A 26,861-nucleotide genomic window follows, 5' to 3' on the forward strand; every position below is an offset into this window, starting at 1 on the left:
ACCAGACCAAAGGACCAAGAAAAAAAGAAACAAAAGGTTCAACGAGACCAAAGGAACTAAGAGGGCAAAATATTCCTTTTTTACATCGGAGGGCAAAAGAGACAGGAGAGGTAGAAGAAGAATTTAAGCTGTTAAATTCGTAATATCATGATCAAGGAGCAAACTGGCAACAAATGAACAAATGTAGCGAAACTGCGAAAGTTCCCATTGGCTTGTGTACGGTGTACCTGCTTTATTTATTCTTACGCTTTACCCAAAAAAATATTTTATTCTTACGTTTCTCTCTCACATGATATACCTTACCCGGACATCACCCAACGTACACTAGGCAGGAGAACAAGTGGGGGGAGCTTAAATTATACTCTCTCGTCTCTGGTCTCGTCTTCTTCACTTTTCCTCTCTTGAAGAAATCTCTGTTCCTCAGTTTGGATTAGAGACCGGATCAATATTCTCCTCATTCGTGATGCCATCTGGACTTGCAGAAGGAGATTTCTTCTCCATTTCTACGTCTCGCAACCCCAAATTTGAGGGCTTTTAATTCTTTGAATTTCGATTTGTTATAATCCTTTATGATTCTTGTTCAATTAGCATTCTTTCGGATGTATTGAATTAATGCCTATTAAGAAGAATTGTTAGTGGCATTTAAGACTTGGGATTCGATGGCTGCGGCTGCTGGAAGTACATCTAGACCTGCCGAGGAACATCACTCTCAATCTGTTTCGAGCCGCTTTAGGCAAAGTTCCGGTATTATGCGGCTCTTCTCTTTATTTGATGTTTTTGCTACTGTGCGCATTTGCAATTTGTTACTGTTTACAGAATCACTTCTCTGGGAGTGGGTGGTGGTAGTTGTGGGGGAGGGGGTAGGGGGGAGGGTTCCATTTGAACTATTGAATTACATTTGAGACAAGAATTTCAGAATACTTAAGAATGACATCAAAACGAAATATATGTTGGTCAATGCCATTAATTCAAGAAAGTTGTCCTTTTTTAGCTATGCTAAATGATACATTGTTAAACTTATTGGTTATACAAGAATCTCAATTTTAATTACTATGTCTTGTATGTGTGGTGGAAGTTCCACTTTGTGACAGATGATGTTGCTTGGCAACACACTAGACTGTATCCCTATTGGATGGCAATAATTCTTCTCCTTTGATTTTCACTGATTGAGCTTCCTCTCCGAATTATGAGTGGTCATGAGTCCAGGATTGCTATTATACTGGGGCTCGAGCTACTTCTCTGGCTTGAACTTTGAACCAATCGCAAATGCTGGGTCTTGTGTTATTTCATGCTGCGGAAACTAGTGATTTCCAGTTAGGCCGGGCTAATTGTTGAACATCCTTGGGGTTTTTTTTTCTCTCCTTTTTATTTTTTCGTTATAAAATCTATGCTAATTTTGTTTCACTGGTCCAGTCTGTTCATGCTAATTTCTTGTTGATGCATATTAAAACCTTAATGTCGTGGGTTTGTAGTGTTCTACCAGTTCACCCAACAAAGTCTTCCAGCTTGTAAACCTGTACTGACACCTCTATGGGTAAGCTACCATAATCAATTCTCTGGTATCTTTCATCTGCTGCCCTCTGCATGCGCTTCTCTTAACTCAGTTTAAAGTTGTACTAACTTATTCTTGCCCAGGTGATCTCTATATTTTTGTCAGTGGGTGTCATTTTTATTCCTGTCGGGCTTGTTGCTCTCCATGCTTCACGAAGTGTAAGCTTCCAGGCCCTCCCGCAGCTCAATCTTATATGCTATGAAGCTGAAGTGACGTATTTGTGTTTTTGTTTATCCATTAAGGGACCTTGTAGAACAAGTCTGATGTAGAATTTTTGTTCTTAAAATTTGATTTGCAGGTCGTGGAAATTGTGGATCGTTATGATACTAAATGCATACCTCAAAAATTTAGAAGTGACAAAGTGGCATATATTCAGGATGATTCAATTCCTAAAAACTGCACTTTGGTCATACGGGTGAGTCTATTGTCTTTCACTTCTATGTTCATCTTCACATGCTAAAGTTGATATTTTGTTGAACTTCTTATTCTTTGGGATCCACGAAGTTCTGGGGATAGCTTTGTTGAAGTTGTTAAGTAATAAGAGGACAGCACGAGGAAAAAAAAAATTCTTCTGATTGTCAACACTGAGAACTTCGTCTACTTGGCCATTTATACATCTGGATGATCACAATCTGGAGGAACACCTGACCTCATAGACCTTCTTAGCAGACTTTTCTATCTCTTTGCCTTACATTTATGCCACTTACGCAAAACTCAACTTGCTAGCTTATCCTGATCAACTGCATAAATCACATGTAAGATGTTGGTGAAAATCAATGAAAATTTTTAAAAGATAAAACATGAAAATCTGGACATGATTTGATCAAGCTTCACCTAAACTAGAACATTTTATGATGAAGTAAAGGGCCAACATACTGGCATAGTAAAAGATTCTAGGTTTTTGGGTTTCCACAACTTTCCCAAGTTTTAGTCGACACCAAGGTTTTGATGTTCTTTTGAGTGTGTTGCTTATTTTTACTATTTACACCTATTTCATAAATTCGTTGCAACAAAACTATCTGAAATGACATATGCATTTTTTACCCAAGTTTGCTAGTACACGTTGAATGCAGCTGTACATTTAGGATCTAATGGCCGAAAAAAATCATTACCTTCTAGTCCAATCACACAAATCCAAACTGTAGGAGAGTTGAAAGAGTGGAAGAATGCAAAAAAGTGGGAAGAAGTCAAGAAATCTGACTAGAAAAATCCCAAGGAGCAGTGTCAAAACAATTTTTTTCGACCCTTTGTTTAGTCTCGAATCATTTAAAATTGAGTTCTGAAGTGTAAAACCATGTCAGCTATTGGTTCATGGAGGTTTGATATCTTGAGTTCTGCTTCATTCCTGATCTATCTTCCTTTTGGAAAGTTGGTAATTGATCTCTTAATTAGCGTACAGGAACAATCATGGCTTGTTGAAGTCTTAATCTAGTCAGGATTTATATCTAAGCAGTCCATGCTGTGTTACTACAAGAGATCTTTTGTTTGCCTTAACTAGACGGAGCTATCATCCTATCCAAGAGATACATGTATCTCAGTTTGTGCTTTTGCATAGGTCACATTCATAATAGGTAGTTTGGTTATTTGGATAAGCTGGTGCAACTCCAGCATCTTCATTTCCACTTTGAAGTGGTTTTACTTGGTGCCAATACTGGTGAGATGAAATCCCTGATGTGTTCTTGTTAGAAAATGGGAGTGATTTTGAAGCAGCATGCTTCTTTATTTCTCCATACATAATGAACAAGCACATTTGTATAGACACCCTGAATTTATAGATTGACAAAAATGCCACATAGAGAAGAGTTAAGACTCAAACCCCACTATATATTTTTTTCAATACACAACTTCAATTTCCATTGTTTGGCATCTTTGTATTCTTGTATGACCTTGGCATCTTTGGATTCTCTCCAGACCATAAACTTATTGTTATTCACTTACTTGCATAGGTCTAGTGTTTCAAACTATTTTTGGCTGTGAAGCTTTCATTAGGTTTTGCCCCCCCCCCCTTCCTTCCACATCTATTTATTTGCTCACTATTTTGTGAATTCTGTAACATGCTTTCAGGTTCGTCAACGTATGGAGGCTCCAATTTATGTCTATTATGAGCTTGACAGCTATTACCAGAATCACCGGCGGTGAGAGCTCTTCCATCATCTAACATAAAGCTAAAGCTAGGAACAGCTTGTCTCCAAATAACCCACAAAACAGAGAATTAGAAAAATGGACAGAGATAAACAATTTAGGGCCTGAACCTAGCCAGTACTAAGGAGTATAATCAGCCTGGGTTTAATTGAAGCTTGTATGGTAGTAAACAACTCTTTAAATTTCAACCGATTAGAATGGAATGGATTGAGAGATATGGCCTCAATCACCAAAATAGAAACTTTGCTTCTGCAGAGCAGACCAGCCAATTGATTGGCTCCAAACTTGGATCAGATAGGAGCTTTAAGGAGGTGAAGTATGCTGTAAAATTTGATGCTGTTATGATGGCTGGATTCCCACGTGTGTTATTGGACAAAAAATAGAAACTTTTGATTGAAAGGTGTTACGAAGTAATGGATTAATGGAATAATGGGTCAACAAAGACGAGTTGAGATGGAATGGAGAGCAGGGTTTGTGAGATGGAAGGGGAAGAAAGTTGATGGTTTCAATTCAATGAGAACTTCAATGCCACACCTGCTTCTAATGGGAGAACAAACAGCAGCAGTTTAATCAGTTATGGATTGGATAACTTCAACCTTATTTCCTCCTTCAATCAGCAGCATAACAGAGGTAGCTCCAATAGAGTTCAAAACAAGGGAGGCAGCAGTGAAATAACTTAGAAAATCAAAGAGTTATAGGTAGTTCAGTTCTCTCAGTTAGGTTGCTCAACCTTAGGTATTTAAGAGCCGTCTATTAACTGATGACATGGCACCTGTGTATTTACCAAAATGCCCAAACTAACCCTGACTCATGTTGTATTCTTGTTTTAACCTTGACCTAAAATTACACATTTACGCTTTAAGTTAGAAAGATTGTATATCATGGTAATACATCCTGTGAGATCTCGCTCGAGATCTTTCTTTTCTTGCCTAGAGAGATGAGACCAGGGTCGATACCTCGTTTTTACTCCAATTCAACCGAGATCTCTTTTCGTCTAGGGATCTTGGTCACAACAAGGATTTTTTACCCTCTCTAGCTTGAGCAGAGATGAGATTCCAGTCTTTTCTTGACTCTCTCACTCCTCTCGCCTCCTTTCTTGATAGCAACTTGTTAGGGTGATTTTGAGCGAATTTTTCGCTTGCCAGATCTTCACCTGCAACACTCCTAACAACTCTTTAGCACATCAACAAAACAATATCAATCAAGGCCATTTGAAGGTGTTCTTCAAGCAAGGTGAAATTTTCCCCCAAAGTTGATCTTTTCCAAATACGATGTTCTAGAGTAGGTATTTGAGTGTGGATTAAACATATTAACACCTTTTTCTGATCGATATGTTCATGGGAAAAAAAATTAATTTTCCATTATGAATTTGAATTTTCGGATTTAAAAAATACAGTTTCTAAGAAACTAAAATAAAAAATATTTAAAAAAATACTTAAGTTATGAAAGTCATTGGATCTCATTTCTGCAACATTTCGGTTTCAAAGTTAAGGTCAAGTTGGAACTCATACATTGAGTTATTTTCTCACAAATCTAAGACTCACCGTGGATTTAGAAGGCTTGAAATATGCTGAATGCCAAGTTTCAGCCCAACCTAACCCTTAAAACCCCCAAGATGGGCCCTTGAGTTCACTCATGTTGAGCCCTTGAGATTTACAATATCTTGACGGAGATCTCGCCTGTTTGAGTGAGATCTCGGTTTTTCTAAAGGGCGAGATTGCTCTTGAGAGTGAGATCTCCAACCTTGCTATAGATAACATCCGATATGGTTTTAAGTGATTGTTGAAGACATACCCTCTTCAACCATCTTCTCTAGCCTCCAAAAAGAAGTATCTTTCTCTGCTCCAGCTAATTCCGCCTCTATAATTAACCACCTGCTCCTCCTCAGAGGACCGACTCTTTCCAAGACAACACCCAATCTCCCACTCTCGGTCCATTGGGCAGTCCAAAATCTGGAGCATCTGAGTCACGCACAATCCAAAGGGACGAGCAGCGTGGCCACAGTCTGAGCAAGGCTGTCCAGTTGATAGTATTGCAGGAGTACCGGCAGAAAGAAGCAGAAGGCTGAGAAGGCAACACCACCACTCCGATGATGCGAGCATGATCGGTGGTGGACTCATCCTTGTGGGCCTTCTGGCTACTGTTTTCTTTTTTGGTTATATGCTATAATGCTATAATGCTAATTGTGTCACAGGAAGAATCCATGGACAACTTATGCATAACCTGTCTTTATATTTTTGTATTTATTCTAAGCATATTTTGTTAAAACTTAACTTTTTAAATTCAAACTTCAGAATGTAAACAGAACAGGTTTCACTTTTGTGTTTGTTTTGTAAAGCCCAAATGCTAAATATCTCTGGATTACAGGAAATCAGCTTGCTTTTTGGCATATTTGTTAATCAGGTATAAGCTGGCGCAGTATAGATGATAGGAAATCAATTAGAAACTTCATTTTTGGAGTTTCTGATTCAATCGTGCCATCTGACTGAAGAAGAAAGAGAATGGGTTTGACTGAAGAAGACGAATGAAGAGAGTATTTCTTCACCCATCTCTTAAAACCAGTTAAAATAAGATCCATGAATGAAGGGTAAAATGGGTTTGCACTAAGAACTAAAAGTCTCTTAACACTGTTTGAAGTAAGGCGGCTACATTAATTTCATAAACCCAGGTTTAGTTATGTAATTAAGCTATAGTACGGGGGGCATTGGTAATTTGTACTTCCTCCCCCCCCTTTCTCTTCTTCTTTTTAAATTCTAACATAAAGCGAACATCCTCCTTACAGGTTATGTTGATTTTTTTTATTATATTCTCTTAGCAAGTCAATAATCATTTTAGCCGGTCCTCTGAATATGTCAAGTGTTTGGCAGGTATGTAAAAAGTAGAAGTGATCGGCAGCTTCTGCATGGACTGAATTATAAAGATTTAAGTTCCTGCAAGCCTATAGATTCAAACAATGGGCTTCCCATTGTTCCATGTGGGTTGATTGCTTGGAGTTTATTCAATGACACATACACTTTCATCCGTGGGAAAGTGGAACTCAATATCAATAGGAAGAATATATCATGGAAGAGTGATCGGGAACACAAGTTTGGCAAGCATGTCTATCCTTCCAATTTCCAGAATGGAACCTTGATCGGTGGTGGCAAGCTCGACCCAAGTGTTCCAGTGAGTATTAGCTCTGAACAAACTAGTACTTGATTCTTTTTTTTTTAAAGAAAAACAGAAATTGATCTTAAATGTGAACTTTCCTTTAATTTGAAATGGTATCCCTTTGCTAATTTGCTTACAAGTAACCAGATTTTCCGGGACCTCAAATTTCAGATATAAGAATCTTTCTGGTACCTTACTTCACAATCCAAATTTGTGTGTTAAATCTGTACAGCAGACTTGTGTGTATTGGGAGGAACAGTGGGAAAACAATGTTTTATTATTTTCCCTTGAGTCTCTAGGTGTCAAAACAGCACAGAATTTCCTTAGATAATCTTGCACAATGACAACCTGCATTTTTGTGTCATGATGAAAAAATGTGTCATTTAAACCGTAACCGTTTTCAGAATTGGTTGACGAACCATTGATGCTATCAGATATCCTCAGAGGGAAGACCTCCACGTAAAGGTGAGGTTGGTTGCTCCCATGGTAGAAGATCTCGCTCTCTCGAGAGATCTTGCCACCTTGAAAAAGAGAGATCTCGGTCGAGATATACAATTTTTGGGCGTCAACTCGGTGGCCCATCTCGGTGGGTTTTAGGGTCCCAATTGGGTTGAAACTTGGTATTTAGCTTATTTAAGGCCTTTTGAACAAGTTGGTGGCCTTGGATTTGTCAGAAACAACCCTATGTATGATTTCTAAATCTACCCATAGTGTGAAACCGAAATGTAGTAGGATTAGGGAATGCAATGTTATACAACATGTAATATAGAACCTTTAAAGCATATAAATGAAAAGCAAGTATATCAAATGCATCAACTAACTTCAATGTTATCAAAATTCCATCCATATGAGTATCACAATCTCAATTTTCAAGAATAAAATAATTATACAACCATTAGAAGTTCTATATAAGTCATTAAATCATAAATTCATAAGACAAGTAGAGAATGATTGATCTTCCTTGTTGTAGATGTGCTAAGAGTAGTTGCAAGTGAAAATTCAGCCAAAATCCACAAAAAAAAAGGCAAAAACTGAGAGTTCCAGCGAGATATGGCAAGATATAGCGAGATATGGCGAGATATGGCGAGATATGGCGAGATCTCGAGCGAGATATCCCAACTCGCAGATCTTGACCTCCATCTTGTCTCGCCAAGGTGGAAAAACAAGATATCTCGCGAGATCTCCCACCATGGTTGCTCCATTGCAACCTATTGGTTGTGGATTCAAGTCAGGAAACAGCCTCTACCCTAGGATTTTTTTTTTTGGGGGTGGGGGTTAGGGGACAAGGGGATTGAGGGGGGGGGGGGAAGGCTGTGTAGATTATGCCTCTCTCCAGACCTTGCAGTAGCAGGTTCCTCATGCACTGGGTGCTCCCATCTATGCTAGGAGATATTCTGGGCCAAAATTTACCTGATATTATAATCCAATATCGAGCTCACCTTTTACACTATTGGAGAAAGTGTGGCTATTGGTCTAGTCTTCTAGAAAATAGACAACAGGTTTGGCTTGGATTCTTGTATTATTAGCATACAAAGATTGGATATCTGGATAGGATCATCAATTGGTTCCAGCTAGTCATGATCTGATTGGATTGTCCAAACCACTGTTTGAACACCAATTTTGCTGGTGCAAATAAATATCATTCTGTATTACATATTTTATTGTTCCATCTGTTTCTGACCTGGATTAAAGGATTGTCCCTTTATACATTGGAAGCATATAAAGTTGGTGAGTTTGTCACCATCTGCAAAACAGCAGCATGAAGGAAGAATGTGTTTTCTCCTAGGCTTCAACAGTCTAACCTTTTTGTTTTTTGTTTTTGTTATTTATTTTATTTTATTTTTAGTTGTTTTGTTTGCCAATATCCTAACAGTCCTGTGACTATGATAACATACTCATTCTTTTTCTCTCATTTTCTTTTCCCATTTGTTGCTGGGGATGTATTAAATCAATCAGCTTAGCAATCAGGAGGATCTTATTGTGTGGATGCGTACTGCTGCTCTTCCTAGCTTTCGGAAGTTGTATGGGAGAATTGAAGAAGATCTAGATGCAGATGAAGTAGTGGTGGTGAAGCTCCTTAACAATTACAATACTTACAGTTTTGGAGGGAAGAAGAAGCTTGTTCTTTCAACATCGGGCTGGTTGGGAGGGAAGAATGATTTCCTTGGGATTGCCTATGTTGTTGTTGGTTCTTCTTCCATCTTTGTATCTCTTATTTTCTTGCTGCTTCACCTTCATATGAAAAATCAAAGGTAAACTTTCATGTATGATCATAAGTCAGAACTACTCATATTTGGTGCTTATGTTACTTATGTAGCTGCTAATGATATCATTTAAGCAAGATAAGTGAACAATTAACAAGTTTCTTGATAAAGGCCTTCAGCTCCCACATGGATATGTATATGTTATTCCAACCTGCAAATCCCCCCCCCCCAAAAAAAAAAAAAAAAATTGCATTGACCGAATGGCATTTCATATGCTGGCAATTCCTTTTCTTTCTGCTCTATGATTCTCTATGCTGCAACTACCATAATTATATTCACAGAGCTTTTAACTTGCTGAATTACCATTAATGCTTTCAGGAGTATTTCATTTTGTTCAAATTCTTTTTACTAAACATATATGCCATCATATGTATCTGAGTACTGTATTAATCCTAAACCTAGAGGGTTAGGACCGCAGACAGAGTAGTAGACCACGATAGCAGTGAATAAATAATGGCCAGATTTCAAGTGTTTTAGTAAGAGCAGATCAATGCCTCCGTTAGACGTAATATTCTGGTATGATGTTGATAACATAGCAAGGAAAAAGTCTTCAATAGATGGAGTGATCCAATGGTTCAATGTGAAGAACCAGGTTCATTACAGGACTAGTAACTTGAGATTCTAAAAACTGGAAACAGATATCTGAACAAATAATGAAATGATCGAGATAGGATTCTGCCTAACAACAATTTTACAATATCAAACAGGATATGAAAAAAAGGGGGGCATGCCCAGTGCATGAGGCTTTGGCCACTATGTGGTTCAGCCCCTATTTAATTAGCACAACTTCTTTGAAGATCTTTAAAAAAGCCAACTCATACGAGACCAACAAAGAGTTTCTTGAAATTTTGGTATTAGGATGCAGGATGGATCATAGGGTATGACCTTGACTAGGTTTACTAGTGGCCTCTGAATTCCCTGGTCGGTTTAATTGGAATGAAGTAGACGCAAGGATGAAGGGGTGCTAGTTTTGGAGAAATTAGAATGGTGGAATATATGGTGGGATGGGGCATGTTCTTGAGATATGGGTTGAAAAGTTATGGGTGTTGGGGCAAAACTTGGAAGTGAATGTAGGTAATGATGTAGGGATATGATCTCCCAAGTTTGGTTGGGTTTGACTGGCTAAATTGTAGAGGGTTCTTATTTTTGGCAGCAAGGGTATAGGGAACATGGAAAATCAAGAAAATATCTATATCCTGATGGTCAGAATAGGTCAGACTGGGATCTAAGGTACTATGGTTGGGGGAATAACATACCTGAGGGACGGACTAATTCTTAGATTGGTCTATATCTGACCCTGAACTTTCTGGTGTTATTGGAACTCTGAAAAATTGAGAGAATTAAGAAAATAGAAGTAAATGTCATAGGGGAATAGGACTGATGTAGGCTACCAGTAATTCCTGATGGAGCCTTGAGGATGGGATGCTCAGATGGAGAATGAAGGTTGAACTCTGTTCTTCAACTGGTTGCAGGTGTCTAGGCTTGAATTCACCTTTAGAACCCTCACCTTGGATCAACAAAACCAGGACTTACTACTAACTCACAAGGAACTACTTAAAGATAAGCTTTTTACTCAATATTTAATCTGATCCGTCCCCATTGAGTGGACAGATCTATCTATACATAATATGTTGGGGTCCTAATCGGATTTAGATGCCAAACTTGACTTTAACATGGAATTAGAAACTAACTCAAATTGGAAACTTATTAACTTAGATTATACTTAAAACTGAAATAAAAACATAAAAAGACTAGGCTGCCCTTATTCCTTAAGTTAGGCAGAACTTACATTAATGAAAGCAATTGATTAACTATCTCCGTATTTAGCTTAGACACTTACTTTTGGACCCACAGAATAGGCCCATGACCACAGCAATGTATTGAACAAAGGTCCGACACCCAAATCTATCAACCCTTGGTTGATTTCAAAGACAAAGGCCACTTCAGTGCTGGATCTGCATCTCCATGGGGTTCAGGGAGGGTCATAACATACTCAGCCTTACCCCTGCTTTTGCAAATAGGATATTTTAGACTCAAGTCCCTGTCCCTTGGTAATAATTGAGCTATCTTACTGATAAATGATGGGCTTTCTACTCTTTTTGGCTTTGCCCTGGCACCCTGGTCGGTCCTCTCTATGACTTTGGCATCCCTCAATTTGCTCCACTTACTTCCATCATCTTTCAAGGTTTTGGGTCCCCACCTCTCTCTCCACCCCTCCCCTCGACCCCCTATTGAAGAAAAAGAAGATCTTTTCTCTCAGACAAGGTCACCTGGGTCCTGTCTACCACTGGCCATTTCTCTACCAACTTAGTTTAGAATCTGATTTGCCACTACTACCCTACCCCTTTGTATCCCCTTGTTTGGTTCAAATGCCACATTCCTTGCCACATTACTGTTTGGATATCCCTTAACTGTCAACCACCTAATCCTTCCTACTACTCCTTTATATCTAAGTCCCCTTCTCTTTTCCCTTTCCTAGAATGGCACTGAGAATGTCGATCACTTATTTTTTGCCTCGCCATCACTATCTGGAAAAGAGCTTTAAGTACAGTCTAGCCCTGTAACAAAGAACCCCTCCCCTTTGCTAGTGGGTGCTATTAGTTGATGAGAGCTTTCCAAGGAGACAGTATTTGTGTATTGTAGGTAAGCTTATTTTTGTGGCCGTCATTTACAGAATCTGCAAAGATGGACTTCTAATTCTTGACTTCTCTTACTGTTGACATGATTTCGAAAAGCCATCTTTTTTGGAGTTAGCTACAGGTTACACTTACGTTTTTGTTTCTTCTTTCTTTCTTTCTTTTTTTTTTCCTGGATACCCCAAGGAACAACTTCTTGTTGTATCCTAGGATCTAGATATTTCTTTACATCTTTCCTTGGCCCATGTTCCTGGGGTTGGGGCCCATATAGCTATCCTTCCCCCCGCCCCGCCCCTTTCTGCTGGGTTTTTGCCTTCCTTCTCTCTGCATTTTGTGTTCTCCCTTTTCCGTTCTTTCTTCTTACGCTTTTCAGGATTTTGGTAATGAAAAATTATTCAACCAAGAAAAAAAAACATAATAATGATTGAATAAACAAATCATGACACCAACTGTTTTCGCAAGCCTAGCTTTTGCTTGTATTGCTTCCTCTTTCATTCTAAAGATGTAACTAAGGCTATGTCTGATCCAAATTGGAAGAAGGCCATGTCTTAAGGAAATGATGGATCTTGAAAATAATGATTTGTACATTTGCAGATCCTTCCAAGGGGATAGTTCCATTTGGATGCAGGTGCAGCTATAACATTAGTCATGGTACTATGGGAGATACAGCTCGGTTAGTACTTAGATGGTAAGTCAGCTGTATGGTGTTGACTACCAAGAGATATTTAACCCTCTGGCCAAGTGCAATTAATCAGAGTTTTGAGCAGTGGCAGCCAATAAAGATTAGCTGTTGTATCCATTAGATATAAAGAATGCCTTTTCCATGGAGAAGACATATGCTGCTCCACCCTAATGAGGCAGTAGATTGGCCAATGGTGTCCAACATGTGTTTAACTGATCCCCTTATGGTTATGTAACCTCAAATTCTTAAAATTTTTAGTTGTTGGAAAATAAAATTTTGAAGTAGGAAAAAACCAAATAGTAGATATAGTGAAAAAAATGTAATACCTATGAGGTATTATGTCAGCCTCTGGTGTGTATTAAATTAAATCCATCACTATCTAACATGTATCGTTCATATTTTTCCTAAAAAACTTTTCTGGAGAATTTGGTTATCTGAAATTGAAGAACGAGCTTGAAGATTGTCTAGGACCTTCATTGATGTGTTTCTCTATACCGATGTCAATGTAGCAAAGAATGGAAGAAAATAGTGTAGATGCTCAAATTTCTTTTTCTACAGATTTTACAATAAAAAATAGCATGCACAGAATTTTCTTAGTCAAAATTACTATTGAGGTGGTCTCCTTTTATAGTAGCAGACTCTACTGTTCTTTTATGTGGTGTTTTGTTTTGATGGTGCCAAATTGTTTAAAATTTAGTCGAGTTTTTAAACCATGCATGGAATTGATTTGACTGCTGAGTTTCAAGTTCCAGCAAACTGGGTTTGGGCTTTGAAAAAGTGAAGATGATGGAAGTTAGGTTTTCTACTTGCTAAATGGGGACCAACATAGGATCAAGTGTGAAGAGGGACTAGAGGGTGATGTTTCGATCCAAATTCAAGTAAATTTGGATGGCCGGCTCACAGAAATTTAAGGTTTTAGAATGGGGTCTAGGGTTGATGAAATCTAGGGTATCAATGGAGGGACGGGGATACAGTGTAAATTGCGTACTAGGCTGTGATATGAGGCTGGAATTTGAAGGGTTCTACTGGTGAATTTGGGCTATGAAGGGTCTTGAGTGAACCGGGGTTTGCAAAAACAAATATTGCAAAGAGAAAAGCTATGTCTGAGGCTGTAAGGATTAGAAGAAGAAGATAAGGGATTGGGATGCCAACTTACTGATGTAGAAGAGAGCAACTTAAATGCCTAAATATACTTTTGAATGTGCAAGAGATTCCAACAACTATGAATAGTCTTCAATAGAGGTTGGGCTTTGAAGCTTGAGGAACTTGAAGAATTTGATGGAGAGATGTGGTCCTAGATTGGTAGTGATAAAGAAGAACTAAACTAGCCCGAACCAGTTCAGTTGAACTAGAACCAGTTCAGGTTGAGTCCAGTCCGAGCAGTTTGGATCAAGACAAACTGACCAAGATAAGGTCAGTCGAATAAGTACAGAGGCAGAATAGCCAGACGAATCCAAGAAGACAGACTTGTAGCCAAAGAAAAGGTGTTCAATTGGGATTCAACTACTCATACTTGAGTAGGACTCAATCATTAAGGGTCGTATTGCAATCCAAACGATGTTTGGGTCCCAGTTAAACTCGTATAGAGAAAACCTATAAAAGGGTAAGAAAATACAAGAGAAAGGTACACTGAATTGAGCAATCACTACCCAATGCTTTATTGTTCATTGCTTTCTTGTCTTCCTTAATTAGAGAATTTCCTAACTAGATCGTCGGAGGTGAAACTCAACCACCCCGGTCGAGCTCATTCTTGCAGGTTCATTCGATTGAGGAGACGTGCAGGATTGCATAGCAACAGGTAGGATACCAGCTAGGAGCCAATATCCAGGATCTAGGTTAAATTTGTAAGATTTAGTAAGTCAGAGTTGGGTGTGGGTTCCACCTGAGGGCAAGGGTTAGGTGAGAATTATTGTTTGGTGGTTGTGTTGGTCAACTTGATGTAGAACTGAAGGATAAAGGATAATTTCAAGCAAAGGATTAGGTTGATGGGTATAAAATTTGTTCCGAGCCTTCGGGTTGGGAAGATTCAATCAAGTTTTCATTGGGTTTTAATGGTTAGCTGTGGCTGGAACAAATTCTTGCGAATTTTTTTTTGAATATCTTCTAGAAGCAAAGAAGATAGTTGTAGGTTTGTCAAGGTAGCGACTAACTTGAATTTGAGACTTAACGATGAATTAGAAACCTAATGTTTTCTAATAGTTGGATGCTTGGATGGCACAGCCAAGGGAATCAATTGCAGGGGTTCGTTTTGGAGAGGCCGTGGATGAACTTGGATGGTTTTTAATGGTGAACATATGGTTGTGGAGGGTTTTTATGGGTAGGTGATGTGAACCAAAATTCTGCCCCCGGCCAAAACCCTTGAGGGGGCCCCAAGGCCACTCCACAGTGATACACCTAGGGCTGGCTGAAACCTCAGAGGGGTATTTTGGTCAATCCAGCCCTAATTATTTGATGATTCTAATTTTCAGAATTTTTCTTTTTAATTTTCAGAAGAGTCTTGGTCAGTTAAGAGTCTAGTTTTAGTTAAAGATAAGTTCTTGAGTCATTGGATTCCTCTTTAAAGATAGACTCTTAGTAGTTACAGGAAGAGTTCCTCTAGTATTTTACTCTTGGGGGTAATCTATTTTTAAGGGGATTCCATTAGATCTTTAATTAATTATTTTGATGGTTGAGATTAATTGTAAGGGGATCCTAATCTATAAAGGAAACCCAATTAGGATTAGAGTCTTTTAGTAGGCTATAAATAGCCTATTCTTTATTTGTGATTCTTAAGTCTGATTATTGAATGAAAATTAAATCTGAGTTGAGGATCGTGGTTCCTTCTTAAGGGGGCCACGTTTGAGTAAAGATTGATTTCTTCTTCAAAAATCGGCAACTATCTTCTATCTAGCACTCTTCTTCCAGTCTCCATCAACTTCTTCAAGAGCTTACAGCAGTCTCCAAGTAAGTACAGCAGACCCCAACCCTTTACCTCACCTCCCAACCTACTGCACCCCTTCTCCATCCCCTCCCCTGCCTGCGCAGCCGTAAAACCCACCCAGCTTCCCCAGCCCCTGACAGCCCCTAAGTACCTCTCCCACCCCCAGCAATCGTCTTTGGTCACTCCGCCACCCCTTCTTTCCCTCCCTCTTCTGTTTTGGCTTTCAGTATAGATCAGGGAAAAAAAAGAAAAAAAAAAAAAAAAAAAAAAAAAAAAAGAGAGAAGGAAATAAAAGAAGGAAAGAAAGAAGAAAAATAAAAGAAAGGAACAAGTAAGACAGTTCAAGATTGCCCAAGAGTCATTCCTAAGTCCTTTCAAACCCCAACCGCAGGCTTCCTATCCTCTTCCCATCTTTTTTTTTTTTGGATGAATAAATAATGATATTTAACAAACAATTAACTACAACGAACCAAATTGGGAAAGATCAGGGAGATGGGAGGATTTGGGAGTTGAAACCCCAGGAGACAACAATGAGCCTGTTCCTTGGGGAATCAACAATCGGGGATGGGGAATACAAATGAGCCTCGCCGAAGCATCAAAATAAATTGCATTCCAAATTGAATCAAGAGAGCGTGATTTAGAAGTCCAACGCCTGAGATTCCGCTCCCACCAGAGATGGTGGATCATGGCGCCAAAGACAAGCTTACCTATCCGGTCACAAATTGAGGAACCTGGGAATTTACTTAAAATACAAGACCAGTCACGATCAAACCCAAATGAGCGGCGGGAGTGGGCCAAATAAAAGCAAGGGTTTTTCTCCAAAGGGAACTGGAGAAGGGGCAAGAGAAAAATAAATGCTCAATGTCCTCAGTACCAGTCCAGCAAATGATACATTTTGGGTTCATAGGGATATGGTGGGAGATAAGGAAAACCTGGGTTGGGAGAGCATGGTTTAGGGCTCTCCAAAGGGTGAGGGCGTGTCGGGGGATGTGACCTTTGAACCAAACAAGGGGGGCCCAAATGAGGGAAGGGGAGGGAGAAAAACCAAATTCCAAGCAGAGGACGAGGTGAAGAGGGGGAGGGGAGCCAAACTAATGTATCTTGGGCGGAGGGGATAGTAGGAGGGAGGGAATTCCAGACTTGTGTGTGGCAAGGCTGTGGGGCAAGGCTCTAGGAACCATTGGTGATGAAATCTGACAGGAGGGAGTTCTTGCGGATGCGGGTGTTATAGGCAGCGGGGGGGAAGAAGAGTGAGGAGAATTTCCATCGGATGCCATGGATCAAGCCAGGATTTTGTGGAGAGGCCCGAAGAAATTTGGATTGTAATGGCTGGGAGGGCAAGGGGTCTGAGAAGAAGAAGCTTCCTCCAGATCCAGGAAGGACTGGAAGGGATAGGGACAATCCAGAAAGAATATGATTTGAGGAGATAGGAATAGACCCAAATGACCCAAATGGAATCTTGTTTAGAGACAATTTTCCAAATGAGACGAAGCAGAGCAGCGGAATTGACATCTTTAATCCTACGGATTCCTAGGCCCCCCTCAGCTTTAGGCCGACAGATGTTGGCCAACTAATGGGGCAGAGGAATTGCGAGGATTCCTGACCTTTCTAGAGAAAAGCATAGAAGATGGGCTCTATTGCCAACGAGATAAACTGGGGAAGAGGGAAGATACCGCACCAATAGAGGTAGGAGGATTGGCGGACAAACAAAATTAGCTCAACCGTACCCACGAAAGAGAGGAGATGGCTTTTCCAGAGTTGAAGACTTTTTCAGAAGTGGTCCAGCATGGGAGAGCAGTGATGGCGGGAAAGCCTACTCGGGATAAGGGGAAGACCAAGATAAACAACAGGGAAGGAAATTGGAGCACAGAGTATCAGAAACTCCAAAGAGGAAGATGGTGGACTTGTCGAGGTTGACCTTGAGACCAGAGATGGACCTGAAGAAGCTAAGAGCAGAATGGATAGAAGATATGGAACTATGGTCAGCTTTGGAGAAGATCATGAGGTCATCGGCAAAGGCGAGATGGGTGAGATTGAGAGATTTGCATTTGGGAATGGGGGAGATCAAGAGTTTATCTGTCATGGATTGGAGTATGTGGGAAAGGACCTCTAAAGCTAGGGAAAATAGGTAGCGGAGAGAGGACATCCTTGACGAATCCCAACTCGGGAGGGAAAAAAACCAGTCGGCGAACCATTGGTGAGAATGGAGAAGGTGGGAGTGGAGATGCAAACTTCAATCCAATGGATATAGGAAGGGGGAATCTCATGGCAGAAAGAACATCACTGATAAAATCCCAGCGGATGGAGTCAAACGCTTTGTGGAGGTCTACTTTGAAGAGAGCAGCAGGAGAATGGGATGATCTTTCAAACCCCTTGACTACCTCTGCACAAAGAAGAATGTTATCTGCAATGCTACGACTCAAAATTAATGCAGTTTGGTTGGCATCTTACCTAGTGTAAGTTTGGAAGTCCTACTATCAAGTAAACCATCCTATATTGGGTTTTGATAAAAGCCTAATTTTTCCCTTCCCAAAAATAATCCCAACCCAGTCACTTTGTAATATTGGAACTTCCCCACATTAATTTTGATCAATCCTTTTCACCCCATACCCCTCCTACTAGATTCCAACAACTTTCTTGATTACCCATAGGCATCCCATAATATTTTTCTGGAAGATTCTGGGCAAACCCTTAATTTTAGAGAAACCATCCTAGATACCGTAACCTTAAAGTTATGTGTTACATCACTAGGGTTTTAGAAAATGTGCCCCCCGGGGGGGGGGGGCCAAGAGGGTGGAGCTTGGTTCAAGAAATTAGAAGGTTAACTAATGGCGTTGAGGATGGTTTAGAATTACTTCCTCCCCCCCCCCCCTTTTTCTTTTCCCAGTGTTAGGTAAGTTCCTTGTATTAAGAAAAGAATACGTACATAGAAAAGGCAAGCTCCAAGAGCTCTTTCTAAAAAATCCCAGAAGGTGAAGACATATTCCTCAAGAAGCAGGACAGAGCATGCATCCAATAGAAAACTAAAGAGAAACCAGAATTTGTATTGATAAGCATAGTAGGAAAAATTTCGGAGGGTAGTGATACTAAGTGGGGCTTCGATACGAACTTTACAATATATTGGTGAAAAATCGCCAATTCCTTGATTTCTTGCCGAATAATGGCAATTTTTCGTCCTTCTTGTTTTTGTCAAACAATTTTTTGGCATTTTTTGTCATTTATATACATAAAGTAAGGTAAGATTGATTGAAATTTGAAATGCATAATAAGAAACTAATAAGATTGATTGAAATTATAATTGGAAACAAAGATGTAATTGAAATTAGAGCAAATTGCACTGACACCCCAAAATAGAGGGTTTAAAGCACTAACACCCCACTTTATGTTTAAAAAACACCAACACCCCAGTTCATTAAACACACTAGTCCATTCTGTTAGTGAAACCATTAACCCACTGTTTATTTTTCTTTAATTCCAAAAATGCCCTTACCAAATTCTCTTTCCTCCTTAACCCTCTCCACCTTCGCAGCGCCAGCAGCGCCAACTCCATTACCGCATCCTTTACTTGCTGAATCAAGAAAATGGAATTCTTCTTCTCACTTCAATGTACTACTTATATTTTAAGTTCTAAAAGATTCTGGTTATCATACCAATTGCTTTTCCCCTTCCATTAGCCCTAGAAGGACAATGATTCTTCACTTTCTTTAATCCTTATTCGTTGGTCTTCCAACAATAGTGTGGTTTCTTCAAGTCTCACTTCTCTCATATTTAAAAAAAATCGACTAAAGAAAACCATATATTGTTCATAACAATACCAAATTCAATATATGTAAAAAAAGCTAAGATAGATTTAGGGAAGAAAAGCTCCTGAAGAACTCGGTGGTAATGAAATCCGAAATGCGTTCTCCTGCAACATGTGTTGGTCCTGTATCAGATCCAGCTTTTAACTTTGGCTTCTCTATCTGTTTTTTTTTTTTTCTTTTTCCTGCGTTCTTTCAACATTTGGATGGCTTTGGTCTGAATGTAAATCAATCATTCCAGCAATTTTACTAGCCAACCCAGGGATTGAGTCCTGGGCTTGGGAGATGCTACAGTTACCGGAGCAGAGGTGGGATTTAAAGTTCAGCCTCTAAAGCTTCTTCCTCCTCATTTCTCTAACTGCTCCTCTTTTCTCTGGTTTCCATTTTCTGGAAGTGGGATTTAAGGTTCAGCCTCTAAAGCGCCTCATTTCTCTAACTACTCCTCTTTTCTCTGGTTTCCGTTTTCTGGAAGTGAGATTCAAGGTCCAGCCTCTAAAGCTTCTTCCTCCTCATTTCTCTAACTGTTCCTCTTTTCTCTGGTTTCCATTTTCTCTCTCTAGCTCTGTTCATCAGGAATTCTATAACGCAAGATTGAGAAATAGAGAGGAAAGGTAGAATGGGCATAATTGTAATTTTATATTTGGACACTAACCTGTCTAACGGAAGAGGAGTTAGGTGTTTTTTAAATTTAAACTGGGGTGCCAGTGCTTTAAGGCCTCCATTTTGGGGTGCCATTGCAATTTGCTCTTGAAATTATAAAGTAAGGTTGACTAAATCTATAAATTTATAATTAGAAATCAAATCATAAGGTAATATTTGTATCTCTTTCTAATATAATTACTATTTATAAAATAAAAATAAAAGAAAGAAATTTGACTGAAATCAAAAGTCAAATCTCACTGAAAACTCGCCAATATTTCGCAGATTCGCTGGTTGCTGAAACCAGCGAAAGGCGAAATCTCGCCGAGATTTGGCACCTTGCTGATAAGTGATAATTGAAATTTTTGGCCATATGAGACTGTCATCAACATGAGAAGCCTTTTGTCGAACTCTCCTGGTTGTAATGTTACATCCAAGGGAGTAGACGCTAATCCTGTCATGTGCTCCGCAGTTTGATTTTGCTCTCTCCAAACATGGATGAATTCCTTGCTCTGCAAACCATTACAGTGGTTGATAATCCAGCTCTTATAGATCTGACCACTCCGAAGTCCTACTATTCTTCTATTGAGCATGTCTACTCCCAAATGAGAATCAGATCTGATTGCTACATCAATGCAAATGCTGTTTCCCTTCTGGATGGCTACCAAATCTGTATTAGGAATGGATAATTTCTCTCTCGTAGATGCATACTCCAAGACCTGACTCGCCTCTCGGCTTCTGATCAAACCAAAAAAGAATCCCCTAACCATAGTGAGGGAACCATCATAATGAACAGCCATCATTCTACCTGAAGGAGAAAACTAAGAGCATGCCGTAGGCACTAAGTCAACTGCAAAATCTAGATGCCCCATTTATCTGCTAGAAATTGTGTTTTAGCATTTCGGAATCCAGTTAAAGAATGGGTGTAACACTTGGGAGACAACCTGTTCTTTAAACTTACTGTTGTTGGTACGTTAAATGCCAGCTTGAAGGAGAAGAAATTGCGTAAGAATAGGGGAGTTAAATAAAAAAAAAGTGGTCGTGGTGTTTATTTTCTTTTTTTGTGCCAGGAAGGTGGGGAGGTTTGGGGAAGGGGAGGGACAGCGATTTTCATCAGGTTCTGTATGCAGCTTCCTCTGCTGGAAGGTAATTACCCTCACCTCCTTTACTCAACATGGTGGGGGTTTTTCTTGCTTAGGAAGGTGGGGAAGAAGATGGTGATACAACCATTGTACGTCATTTTGCCTTACCAGTGGCAATAAACAAAACTCAAAATTTTATTCTTCAATTCCTTTTCAATACTTGCCCGTATTACAACCTTGTATGAAAGACTAGAAATTAGACCCTTACACTAAGAAGGAAAGGTCTGACCCGATCTTTTACTTATTTGAAACTTAAAATAACTCTGTTGTAGACTTAAAAGTCAACTACAACCTAAATTTAATATTCACTTAGCCAAAATGAGAAGATTCCAAAATAACTAAAGCTGAACAACGGGTTGAACCAGCCAAATAAGTTGAATATGAAGCATTAAATAAAAGCCGAGAATGGAAATGAAAATACCTAATTATCCATTGTTTAAGCCCATAAAAGTGGCATATTAAAAAAAGAAAACCGATTACCCAGCCCTAGGTTGATTTCTAAGAAAAGAAGCCCAACATGATGAATCTGCATCAAAAGTGTCTCTCAAACAGAACATCGATGAAATATAGACTCTTTACTACCAGATCATGTGCTCAATTGAGCAATTACATTTATATTCATATCCACAATGGCTGTCATCAAGTGTAGACTGTAACTAAGACTTGATAGGTTAATCTCATGTGTTCAGTAACTTTAAATTTCCTATTGGAATTACAACTTCAAAAGTGACAGAAATAAACAACTAATGGTTTGATTAAAGTTAAAAAACTTAAACATAATCCCACGATTTTGGTGTAGGTTCTATCCTACACCTTTGCTAGACCTAATGGTGCTGGTGTAGGTAGGAATCCATAATCCTGAGGCTGTTTTTTTTTTTTTTTTTGATGATAAAGATAATAATATATATAAACTTAGATATGTTGGTTACAGCCCATATGAGGCATGGTCTCAGTGCACCTGAGTCCTATAAGTTCATCTGATAAACTAAATAACCAGGTTCTTGCTGCATCTTGTTTTAAATTACATACTTCTAATTTGGTTGTGATTGGTATTATCCTTGCCAAAATAGGGAAAAAAGTGGGGGATAGTTGATATGTTTTGCCAACTTTTGTGAGGATGTCCCCTCCTAGGTAATCACACCATATATATTTGGGCTGCATGTCTTGTTCTCATGCTTCCTGTAATACTTCCCAGATAGCTTGTAGCAAGTGCTGCAGCATTTGTCCTGAAGTTTCCTGTCCCTTCTCGAATCCTGAGGCTGTTTTTAGGCAGTCAAACTGCATCATATAGATTTTAGCTATCAAAGTTTCTGCATACTCATGGACAACGTAGTTGCATTACTTGATTTTATGACCGTGTTGATTAATAGAATTGCTTCAGTGTTCTTCAATGTTTCAACAGGTTGATTTCTAATTTTTCTTTTTCTGTTTGCAGGCCTTTTGGGGACACAGCACATATATCATGGAACAGAAAAACCAATGCTAACTAAGATTGTATTGTAGTTATAAACCCCTGGTGAAGCAAAACAAGGTCTGTATTCTCTATCCTTGTAAATTATAATGATGGGAGTTTGCGTACCTGGAGATAGTTTTGCATGTTGTAAACGACAAAAGGGATACAAGGGCAGGAAGGGCCTACATGGAAGGAAGTGAGAAAAAAATGCACCCCAAAATTCTCATTAAGAAACACCCACATTTGTCAACATCTTATGATCTTTATGTATGCATGAACTTTGTTGGCTAGCTTTTCCAATGGCTATCTGCCTATCTAGTTACTTTGCATAATGATATGTTAATATTTGATGCAACACAAGTGATGTGAACACAGAATGTCTCCAACAAGTCTCCATAGGCTGGTTGAACCCTACAGGAAGAATATTTTGGGCATTTTAGCCCTCAATTAATTCCTGAATTTCGTTTACAATTTATTTCAGAATTTTATTAATTAAATTTGAGTTGCGTTTGAGTCTTTTATGATGAGTCGAAGTGTCTAGTTTGAGTTAAAGTTATTTTGAAGAGTCCTAGATAAGGTTCCTTATCCAGAAGGATTCTATTTATTAGGAGTGTTTTCTTTTAAAGTTATTTTTTATTTTAAGAGTCCAATTCAAGTTGTAAGGGGATCCTTAACTGTCAAAGAGTCCCAAGTTAAGTCAGTCAGGCTATAAATAGCCTTCTCTTGTAAGTGAAAATTAGTTTTGATGATTAATTGAATTGTTGAGTAAGGACCAGGGTCTCCTTCATTGGGGGTTGGGGGGGGGGGGGGGGGGCTGGGTTTAGTGTTTGTATTTGAAATTCTTTTGTTCATCATCTTCTTCAACTACAGCAGCTTCAAGAGATCATCAAGACATTCCTGATCATAGAACAGCTTTCCAGCACCTTCCCAAGGAAGTTACAAGCTTCCCCACCCCTCCTGCTTGTTCACGCAACCCTAGGAAGCCCCTCCCCTGCGAGTGTAGTCTCTCCAGCCCCTATTCCTCTTGTTTGACCTAGACTACCACCCGAACCCCATCGCAACTCCCTACTGCCCCCTTCCCCTTCTAGTTCTGCAATTCCAGCCCCTTTACCAAGCCACCATAGGCCTTCCCTTTTGCCCGTCCTTCTGCGCCAGCAGCAGCTTCAATTCTTGATTAAGTCCACCTCTCCAGCCCCTCTTGAACCCTTCTCTCCTTCCCTAGAGTTGCACCTTGCCATAGAATGGAAACCCCAAACCATTGTCCCAGTCAACCTTGTTTTCCTTAATGTGAAAATTTCTAAGTCTTCTCCAACCTTGGAGTTCTGCAGAACTTTTAGAAATTTCAGAAAACCCTAAACCAGAACTTCCAGATCCCATTAGCCTTTCCAAAACCCTGAGTTCTAACTCTGAAACATAAAACCAGCAAAATCAGAGTCCTAAACCCATTCCTACTTGGTTGGGACTAGACTTTTCAAATCTGAATTTTAACTCCTATATTAATTCAGCTTAGAAACTTCACTTACGGCATACCTTGAGCAGTATTAAAAACCCCTCAAAATCCTCTACTATTGCTGGAAACTCCTGGGCTATACCCTAAGTATAGGGAATTACCAATTAGCCCTTTAACCCTGGACCTTGTTTACATTAATAAGCCGGCTTTTTAAAGGTCAACCACCTTTTCTGTAGAAAGATATCCCTTCATGTGCGTTTTTAAGTTATTGGAGACACTAGACAGAGAGCTCTGATAGTCCAAAATAATTTCATTCTAGGATACCTTTTAGTTTCTTTTAGAGTAATTCTAGTTTAATTACATAGCAACTAAATCATGATGTAGGATACTTAGCAAATGGGGATCAGGAAAAACTATAGCTAGTATAAGATTAGAAATATGTGTTGCATTTGTATGTGAGGTTTTAAATGACTGGCTAAGGTTGCCTTGAGCTGATTTGAATGTCTAGTTTATGGAATTTCTGGAGCACATGATCTTTCTAAGGGATAATCATGTACAAGTGTGTTAGTTATGGAGGCAATATAAGCCCTATGATGTAGCCTTAGATTAGGACCAAGGGCCAATGCTACAGGATCTTTCAATGAATGAATTTGATTTGGGAAATTTTGAATTTCAGTAAAAGGAAAGTTTTATTGGCTTCGATGGGGGCTGATGGCAGGGACTTGCTGATTCAGATAATCAACAGTTTAAGAGAGAAAGGAATATTTATTGAAGTTTGGAGGTCCTCTAGCAGAGGGATAAGACTTGGGCCTGTGGGAATTGGTTAAGGGGAATCCTGAAAACTCAAAAGGTGGAAAAGAGACATGAAGACATGATGCAGTCTCAAGAGGATTGAGGGTCAATAACCAAGAAATTGTAACAGAACCAACTCGAATTGGAAGAAGTTAAAGTTGCTTGTGGGGTCAAGAGAAAAGGGTATATGATCTCTCTCAGGATTGAAAGATGGTTCAATTCTGATTATCATGGATGGGCTTCTTGGGCTGCAGATGACTTTAGGGTTATGAGGTGAACAATTGAGTAACCAAGATGAATGGATCCACTGGAACTTGAATCACGACACGGGTACGAGATATGGTAGATTTTTAGAGATTGTGATGTAGATCTAAAGACCTTCATCTGCAAGTCCAATAGGCTGCCTAAGTTCTAGTAATAGTATGGTAGTCTTTCCTATATATAAGAAATAAAAACAGAAATGGGACTAAAACCTTAAACTTACTACAAAGATCTTATTACTAATTAAATAAGGCCAAAAAGTCCCAAATACCCTTTAGTTGAACCATCCAATTCTAAACGTCATGGGACTTTCGAGTGCTCATATCACATAATCTCAAGTTCTCAACTCTTAGGCTCGTAGGTGACAAGGCACCCATAAAACATGATGGCTAGGATGCCTAGGCAATGCTTTGATACCTTTTTCCTTTTATAAGTCTACAGGTCCCCCACCCCCCTTCTTCTCTCTTTCAAAAATTTCTCATTTTGAACTTGCTTTACCTAGTAAAGTTTGTGATGGTTCTTTAGGACATTGAAAACTGCCTTGTGCATAATTGGCACTTAGGCAATGCCTTGATAACTGTGTCAAAAGTTAGTTTTCATAACCATTCCAGATGTTTGTCTTGCTTTTGTACTTCTTATTTGTGTCACAGGTCAAGAACGTGTTTCATTTTAGTGTTTCAGTCAGACGGGGATTTACAAATATTTTCTGAGATGGTGTATTTTTTCCACACGAGTTTCTCTTAGTCATTTCAAGGGGTAAATGAGCAAAATACTAAAACAAAATAACCAGAATTTTGGATATTTCAGGTGAAGCACTGCCAGTCTTATATTTCGTAGAGAGTTTCATTATCGTGCCTCTGAAAGTGCTGAATTTTTGGCCTTTCTTTTGACCTACTCCATTTCCTATAGTTAGAAGAGCTAGTATTTCACGAGTTATTCACCCAAAAAAGAATGAGTTACCGCAATTTTTGACTAGATATCTGTGGAATTCCATAAACATGACACTATGTTATTCCACTTTGCATTCTGAGTACTCAACCCTTTGGAAATGCTAGGTAAAACACTTGAACACAAAATTCTGGAAAGCACAAGTTTTGCTGAAGTTATTAACTCATACATGGATATAGAATGAGAATGCATCAGTTCCCAAGAATTACAACCAGGAACTTGAGCTGCCTTTAGAACTTCAATGACCATATGTCATGATATTGACTTTGACTATAACTGAATGATTGGGAATGGAATGATGAGGGAAAACTAACAGTCGTTGGCAACACTTAAAGGTGCTTCTTATCTTTGTGTCTGCATGCATCAAGATCTTCATTTCTGATAGCCAGCATATGCATCAGAAAGCTATGAAGAATAAAATTAAACAATTTATTCCTTTTTTAATTTTTCATTTTTGACCCCCTCTCTTTCCTCTGTACATGAAATGACCTAAAAATATGCTAGTGCTTCGTATATCAGTCTTTCATTCTCTGCTTCAGTAATCTATACTTCACAGTTCCCTGTCGTCTATAAAAATGAGAAGAGAAAAAACTCCGGTCAAATATTTTGACATATAATCAGCTCAAACTCCTTGGATACTTTAACAGATTGCTTTATGCTGATTTACTTCTAAGTTGGTTTATAACAGATGCATTGTTTCAGGCTTCTGCATGGACAGGTGACTGTTCATTGCGTATCTGCTTAATGATCAACCTATGAGCCACTGTACTTTTCACTGAAGCAGTTAGAGGGCGTGGTGGTGGTTGTGGTGTTGGTGTTGATATTAGAAAGGGCGCGCCCCAACTTCCAGAAACAGAGTTAGAATGACCATAACACAAATCTGCTTATCTGCTGGAGTAATGTTTATATTGACATTCGATGTATATGAACCCTGAGTGCTTTACGAAGTCATTCTTTTATCTTGTCTGCTCATGTAGTCGTCGGTATCAAACTTGTGTACTCAATTTAAGAAGAGAACAAGATAGAGAAG

At 39.1% G+C, this 26,861-nt stretch overlaps 1 protein-coding gene across 2 annotated transcripts; it reads left to right on the plus strand.

Moving 5' to 3' along the window:
• The first annotated feature begins 235 nt into the window (after positions 1 to 235).
• Positions 236 to 26,861, plus strand: LOC149005347 (LEM3 (ligand-effect modulator 3) family protein / CDC50 family protein). 2 transcript variants are annotated; one of them, XM_089135593.1, is made up of 9 exons: positions 239 to 744; positions 1,473 to 1,534; positions 1,636 to 1,710; positions 1,851 to 1,967; positions 3,617 to 3,687; positions 6,562 to 6,859; positions 8,801 to 9,096; positions 22,363 to 22,458; positions 26,534 to 26,861. In XM_089135593.1, the coding sequence occupies exons 1-8, from the start codon at positions 660 to 662 to the stop codon at positions 22,415 to 22,417; spliced, it is 1,059 nt and encodes a 352-aa protein (XP_088991719.1). In that variant the 5' UTR covers positions 239 to 659; the 3' UTR covers positions 22,418 to 22,458; positions 26,534 to 26,861. The 2 variants fall into 2 exon arrangements, with proteins under 2 accessions (XP_088991720.1, XP_088991719.1); XM_089135594.1 differs by lacking the exons at positions 22,363 to 22,458; positions 26,534 to 26,861 and having other exon boundaries at positions 236 to 744; positions 8,801 to 9,100.

Source organism: Hakea prostrata, chromosome 9 (assembly GCF_041222555.1).
Source record: "Hakea prostrata isolate BN-2017 chromosome 9, UWA_Hpros_2, whole genome shotgun sequence".
In the NCBI taxonomy this organism is placed as follows: Eukaryota; Viridiplantae; Streptophyta; class Magnoliopsida; order Proteales; family Proteaceae; genus Hakea; species Hakea prostrata.

Bases quoted from the DNA above. Each gene is read 5' to 3' on its own strand.
- LOC149005347 (XM_089135593.1), top strand. From the start codon at position 660: ATGGCTGCGGCTGCTGGAAGTACATCTAGACCTGCCGAGGAACATCAC. The intron at 745-1,472 runs GTATTATGCGGC...GTGGGTTTGTAG, and splicing joins CCGCTTTAGGCAAAGTTCCG to TGTTCTACCAGTTCACCCAA. The intron at 1,968-3,616 runs GTGAGTCTATTG...ACATGCTTTCAG, and splicing joins ACTGCACTTTGGTCATACGG to GTTCGTCAACGTATGGAGGC.